The sequence below is a fragment of the Carassius carassius genome, chromosome 24, assembly GCF_963082965.1.
Source record: "Carassius carassius chromosome 24, fCarCar2.1, whole genome shotgun sequence".
Lineage (NCBI taxonomy): Eukaryota > Metazoa > Chordata > Actinopteri > Cypriniformes > Cyprinidae > Carassius > Carassius carassius.
This window is the reverse complement of record NC_081778.1, coordinates 32,343,629-32,351,128: the sequence shown is the minus strand read 5'-3', so window position 1 is coordinate 32,351,128 and position 7,500 is coordinate 32,343,629. Positions and strand designations below refer to the sequence as shown.

The window sequence follows — 7,500 nt, the reverse complement described above, 5'->3', positions numbered from 1 at the left end:
TCTTTTTTTTTCAGAGGTGAATCAATAACAGTTACATTTTTAACAATATTTCAGTTGTGATTTCTTGTACTTTGAATCCATCTTTTCTTGGTAAAGAAGGGTTAAGGTTACATTGAACCAAAAACTGTTATAACATCTTAACTGATGATTCCTTTTTTTTTCAAGGATTATTTGAATAAGTTTAAAAGAACAGCATGTATTTAAAATAGTCTTTTGTGTTGTTTTTTTTTTTTTTTTAAGTTTGGGGTCAGTATTTTTTCTTTCTTTTTGATGAAAGAAATGAATGTTTTTAGTCAGCAAGGATGTGTTAATTTTGATTGATAAAAAGTGATAATAAAGACACACTGTTAGAAAAGATTTACTTTATTTATCAAACAATCCTGAAAAAAAGTATCACAGGTTCCATAAAAATATAAAGCATCAAAAACCCAGAACTGATGATAAATATTTTCATGATTTCTGAAGATCATGTGACACTGAAGACTGGAGGAATGATGCTGAAAATACAGCGGAGCATCACAGAAATACATTACACTTTAACACAGATTCACACAGAAAACAGCTGTTTTACATTCTATTAATATTTCACTATTTTTACTGTATTTCTGATCAAATAAAAACAGCCTTGAACAGAAGAGACTTCTATAAAACATTACAAATCTTACTGCTACAAAACTTTCAATCAGCAGTGTGTGTATATAATTATTTAAAAGTGATAAATATATTATGAACAATATAAACATGCATATTTAAATACAATTATTTATTTTATATATATATATATATATATATTTTTTTTTACATGAACCAGAGAGGAACATGAGTTCATGTGTTTGTTCATCAGTTTAAATCCTCAAAACAAACGAGCATCTCCGTCATCTCTGTCCTCCACATAATACTCTTATTTCAGTGTTTTATGAGCTAATATTATTGTGTGTTCTTCTTAACTCAGCTCTTTTTCTTCCTTTAACACTGCTGACAGTGTAAGTGTTTGTGGTTCATCATCGTCTTCTGATGGCATCAGAGTCAGACACAGCTGTCCTGGTCACTCCAGAAACACTTCCGTGACCCCGTGACCTCGTGATGATGATGTTTCTCCTACTGTACAGCTCCAGACATGTCTCCAGTTGGACTTTTGGAGTCGTTCAGAAAGTGCACGTTTGTTCTGCTGTCTGGAGGATTATTAAAATACTTGTGCAAGAACCAAACCACAGACGAGAACGTCACGATGTTCAGATGGAAATAAATCATCACATGTTGTGTTCAATCTCTGGCTACGGCTCCAGTTGCACTGGTTTCCATGCAGTTCATTAGTCGAAGTATTATTTATTTGCCATTTGTACTTCCTCTAACTTCTGTAAAGTCTGGTTTTCAAACCATAGAGAGGGTAAAATGAGTTTTTCACACTTGTTTTTTAAATATGTTGTGTTGTGAATGAACAATGTTGTGAAAACAAACATATATTGGTAGAAACTTTTTTTATCAAAAATATGGATGGAATAGCATACTACATTACTAAATAATGATTTATATCTTTTTATGGTGTATATTTGACATTAAATATTTTATCATTGTTCATTGTTGTAATATTTTTTATATATTGTATTTTTACTAATTTTTCAGTGTTCCTTGCAGATTTGTATAATTTTTTATTAAAGCATATAAAGCCTTTAAAAAAATATATGTATATATATATGTATATATATATATATATATATATTTTTTTTTTTTTTACAAAAATATACAAACAGTGACATATTTGTTGTATATTTTTAAATGTATATGTTTATTTTTTTTATTTATTTTTTTTGAGTATGTGTTCCTTGGATGATTGAGAATATACGTCTCAAAAAAGCCTAAAGTTCTCATGTATTCTAGTGTTTTTCAAGCTACACTAAATCTTTAGCTTTGACTCTTTGCTTTTTCTCAAAGTGTTGATTTTTGTCAAACTGCATGGAAACCAATGAGTCGATATGACCCCGACACAAAACCCTTTCCAAAACACATCTCTGTGTCGAAAGTTAACATTGCATGCACATTCATGACCCCGAATGAGAGACGCTCACCTAATTTCACGAAATAAATAGCTGAACCAGCATTTCCAGCAGAACACCGAGTGAAGGTTCCCATGAGCGAGAATAGAAATCATCATCTCATTCGTCTTCATCTCTCAGAAACAATCACCCAGAAGAGCCTTGAACTCTAATAATGATGTGTAATTGGCAGCAGAGGGACGTCCAGAGACTACAGCGGGACCAGGGGGCAGAACTATATTCAGACGAGAAGCTATTGCTCTAATATCAGCCGAGCCAGAGCAAACACAACAAGGCCAGAGACCGGAGGAATAATGTTGATGTACTAGGCTCCAATCATTCACGCCATTTAACAGCAAACACAGGACGCTCAAGCGCTCCACATGAACGCCGTCCTCCAGAAATCACTGTTTGGTGGAGAGAGGTGTGTGATAATAAATCAGATGCGCTCGGGTCAGACACAGACACAGGTTCATCAGAGAGACTCCTGAGCAGAAACACAGGCAGATCAAGCTCAAACACCATGCACTGTGTACCAAGTGTATTTAGATGTTAAATACGAATGGGTTTCTGCTCAAAAACGACTTTTAAATCTCTCATTATTTTATATCATCAGCAAATCTTGGTTTTAATATTTAACTTGTTTTCTCTCTAAGCACAGGTTTGATCTGAGCTCATGCACCTCCGTTTTGAGTGAAGAAAGCTGAGGTTCACTCGAGAGTAAGGTGAAATACAAAACCTGTGCTAAACTAATCAAAAGAAGTTGAGAAAAAGACTGAATCCTATATTTGGTAATTATATAATGCAACAAAAAAAATCCCCTCAAGATATTAAAAAATATATTTTTCAAAGGTAAAATTTTGAGGGCAAAATATATTTTTAAATGTTTTAAAAAAGTTTCTTTTTTGTTTGTTTGTCTATATATATATATTGATATATATTGTTTTATATATATATGTGTATATATATATATATATATATATATATATATATATATATATATATATATATTTATTTATTTATTTATTTATTTATTTTTTATAATTTTTTTTTTTTTTTTTCAAAAATATACCAAAAAATGTTTTTTATCAAATAAAATTTTTACCTTTTTTTTTTTTTATCAACCTCAGATTTGGAACACAACTTGTATGGATTAATTGCTTTGATTTTGTCACAGATTTAGAGTAAACATGTTTTTAAATATATATATATATATATATATATATATTATACAACTATTATAAAATTATATATATATTCATATTATATATAAACTATGAAAATAAAACTTTTGTACATTTCTCATAATAATAAACCTCTATAACAAATGATTAAAAAAAATAGTTTTTGTTTATATATATATATAGCAAAATATGGGCAAACATATTGGTAGAAATGTTTTGGCAAATATATTTTAACCTTCTCGTGCTCTACTGTCATTTATGATTTAAAAAAAAGTACATTATGTTTTTTTATTTTTTGGGGGGGGGGGGGGGGGGGACTGAACTTGATAAAGGTTTTGGCACTATTACTGGAAACATATGGTACTGCGCCCAAACAAAATCTTACTAATTGTTATTTTTTCAGTTTTAGAGTGAAACATGTTTTGGAAAATATATATTATTATAACTTTTGTAAACTTTTGTTTACATTTTGTATCGTAACTCAAACAAAAAACAAATCAGTAATTTTTGACCCCCATGCAAGCACCAGAAAATTAAATATATTTAAATATGAAATAACTGAAAGAAAACTTTTGTAGGCTGATTATTTTTAACCAATAATGGGGGGGGGGGGCTTTTTTTAGTAAAGTCACTAAGTTAAGTCAAAGTTGATCAAACACAATCACGCAGTGTAATGCTAATCAAAGTTTGGTCATTACTTTATTCACAAGAACATTATTTGGCCTATGGTGCTTATGTACAAAAATGCTAAAACCATGCAAACAAAAGCTGGATTTGAGCCAATCCTGAAAATACAGCACAGTCATGATTATCAGAGATTCACACGATTCATCAAAACGTGTTTAGAAAAGAAGCACAAGAGCATTCAGTGAAACATCAGAGAGCTTCTCCATGACTTCGATTAAAAAGTGTCTCGATCATATTAAAGCTCTGGGAAACACAAGATATAAAGTTGATCTGGGAATAAGAGAGTGAAGCCCACATTCAGTCGCTGCAGAAGAGCTCAAATATTAAATCATCATAAAAGTGCCATACAGCATGATCTGGGAGAAATATAATATTCAGAATTTACATTTTATACAAGGGAAAGTCATTTTTGGTGAAGTGTAAGTCATGCTGCCTAACGATGCAGTTACACAGACGTGATGCGTTTCTGTCCGAAAACCACATCCACAGATATATATTATATATGAATATTTTTTGTATGCTAGTCTGACCCTCAAAACTGCAAAAAGTCACATTCCTCCTCAGTATTTTTTCATTTTTTATCTTGTTTTCCAGTAAAAATATTAGTCTTAATTATACACACATGACCAGTTTGTTATTGCATGATAAAAGATAAAAACATCTGCTAGATGAATAAATATTAATTTAAATTAATGGGTCGTGTTTAGTCACATGTGTATGACAACAGAAATGATACATTATTAGTAGAACAGATCTGAACACAAACACCACGCATATATTACACTTTTTATTTTATTTTTACATATTTTATATGTATATTTGTATCTTATTTTTATTCATTACTTATTTAATTATTTTTTATTGTGAATCATTGTTATTCACTGTAAATGCAAAATTGCTGGTTATAAAATAATTAAATAATCAATTAAAATAATAAAATTGTAAAAATAAAACAATTAAAAATTAGTTTTTAAAATGCTAATGGAATAAAAAAATATTTTTATTTATTATTTTATTTATTTATTATCATTATTTTAACCATACATTTAAAATAACAAGATTTCTTATGGCATGTCATTTTGAATTTCTATTATTATAATTTTTTTAAATCAATAATGCTCAATAATATCTTAATATCGCAAGTCATTCTGCATTCAATCTCCAATAAACGTTTCTTGATTTAATGATTTGTACTGGAAAACAAGTCAGAAATACTGATGAAGAACATGAGTTTTTGCTGTTCTGTTCTGTTCTTGTCTTCTAAACACAGTCTCATTTCACGAACTCATGAATAAATAATCTCACTGATAGCCCCGCCCCCGATAGCCCCGCCCCCATCTGTGCCAGGATCGATGTCTCTCAACATCTCACTTACTTTATAACTGCTTTTGGTTTTCTGCGTGTGATTGAGAGTTTCTCAGAGGAAATCTTTGGTTTTGCTTAAGTGTCCGTGACATTTAATCATGATTTTCTCTGGCTGTTTAATTCCGGCCGGTCAATCAGTTAATCCACCTCGATTGATTCGCTGCTGTCGCTGATGGGTTTGCACTCGTTGGGCATCCGCTGGTGTCTGCTGAGCTGAGTGGCCTGCGTGAAGCTGCGCTCGCACCGCTCACACCTGCACACACACACACACACACACGCACACACACACGGGTCAGTCTCGACAGACAGCTGAAAGCAGCTGTAATTGCAGAGAGCCTGTCAGTACTGTGTGAGGATGGGCGGCCCCCGGAGACCCCTGTCCAGATCGGGCCCCGCATCAGTGTCACACACAGATCAGGAAGAAAAGTGAGGTTTGGGGCTCAGTCACTTCAATCTACAACCAGAGTCACTCTGGAGCTGATTTCAGTCTGAGAAGCGCACAGCAACTTCACAAACGAAAATAATAACTTTATATTCAAACACTTTGGGTAAAAGCATTTTCGAATTGCATCAAAGTCACTTACGAATGCATTCAGTACAAATATAAACCAAGATATATAACTGCAAAAGACATGAGTCCATGAAACTGACCATAAAATCAGGTGAGTTTATGCTTAAAATGGTGTAAAATATATAAAATCATTTTGATCAATAATATGCTAATGATATATTAAATATATATTCGTTCATTTAGTTTTTATTTAAAGCAACTATTTGTAACCTTAATTTATTTGTAATGAAGATTACAAGTGATTTATCATAAAGAGGCAACATAATATATTAAAGCAGTTTAATTTTCTGACTCCATTGACAGACAGTCGTTCTTAGTTTTAGCATGAACTTATTTAATTTGAATGAATAATATGAATATTATTATATGTGTTCCTGACTCTCGTGACAGCTCTGTGTTGTTGAGCACATCGGCTCGATGAGAGAAGCTCAGGGCTATTGATCAGCTAAAGATTCCTGAGCGCTTCTGATGATTGTCTGCTGAAACGCTGATGACACGCTTGTGTTGCACTGATTGCTTATTAGTCGCTTGATTTGTTACTGAACTACAACTGCAGCACGTCTGAGAGAGAACGATACAAGAGACACCTCAAACATTCAACAGCAGCAGCTCCAGATAACACTCACACACACACACACACACACAGACACACACACAGACACACACACACCACACACACAGACACACACACACCACACACACACAGACACACACACACACACACACACACACACATACAAACACACACACACGCACACACAGACACACACACACACACACACACACACCACACACACACACATACAAACACACACACACACACTCTCACACACACACACACACACATACAAACACACACACACACACACACACAGACACACACACACACACACAGACACTCACGCACACACACAGACACACACACACACAGACACACACACACACACACACACACACACACATGGGCGTCAGTTTGGTTTGAAATGTGGTGGGGACAGAGACACATTCAGAAGTGCATTTTCAGAAGTGCTGGGTACAATGATGCATTTTTTTTCTCTTTCGCGCAGGTCATGTTTTGAAAGACGTCCTGTATCTTATTAATGTAAATAAATAAAAATGTATACAAAAATGTGATGTCCGACTCGTTTTATGAAGAAGAAAGCCGTACAAAGCAATAGACATATGATATATGACCCACTAATCTGCTTCATATCATCATATAAGTACCATGTTGACAATATGACATGGCCATGACTGGTTTAATGTACCTAAACAATGATTACCAAATTTCTCTTTCATGTTGCTTTGTTATAACCACTGAAAACGGGGAAAAAAATCTAAACCAAAATCGGGCCTCGCTCTACATTATCCCGCTTATTACATAGCTACCCACCAAATTTAAAAAATTTAAAAAAGAGTTTATTGATTTAAACACGATTGTATTGCTTCCGCTAAAGAAAATAGTTCCGTCTCTACGATTAGAATCCTGCCGCGTCCATAGCAACGCTCTGTTTTTCATGGCAACGGTATTATTATCAAGAAATAACAGACTTCATTCTACAGTGGAATTCAACCAAGCCATGTAATAATTTTATTTAATTCGCAGTACAATTTACCATATCTACACACAACACAACTTAAGCACAACAAATTTTATCAA

The 7,500-nt window shown here is 33.1% G+C and overlaps 1 protein-coding gene across 3 annotated transcripts in view; it reads right to left on the bottom strand.

Moving 5' to 3' along the window:
- Positions 1-5,252: 5,252 nt before the first annotated feature.
- Positions 5,253-7,500, bottom strand: part of LOC132103765 (putative histone-lysine N-methyltransferase PRDM6) — a 35,443-nt gene continuing 33,195 nt past the window's right edge. For all 3 annotated transcript variants that reach the window (XM_059508860.1, XM_059508861.1, XM_059508859.1), the window contains one exon: positions 5,253-5,522. In XM_059508860.1, coding sequence (XP_059364843.1) covers positions 5,408-5,522 — 115 coding nt within the window. In that variant the 3' untranslated portion in view covers positions 5,253-5,407. The remainder of the gene's footprint in view (positions 5,523-7,500) is intronic.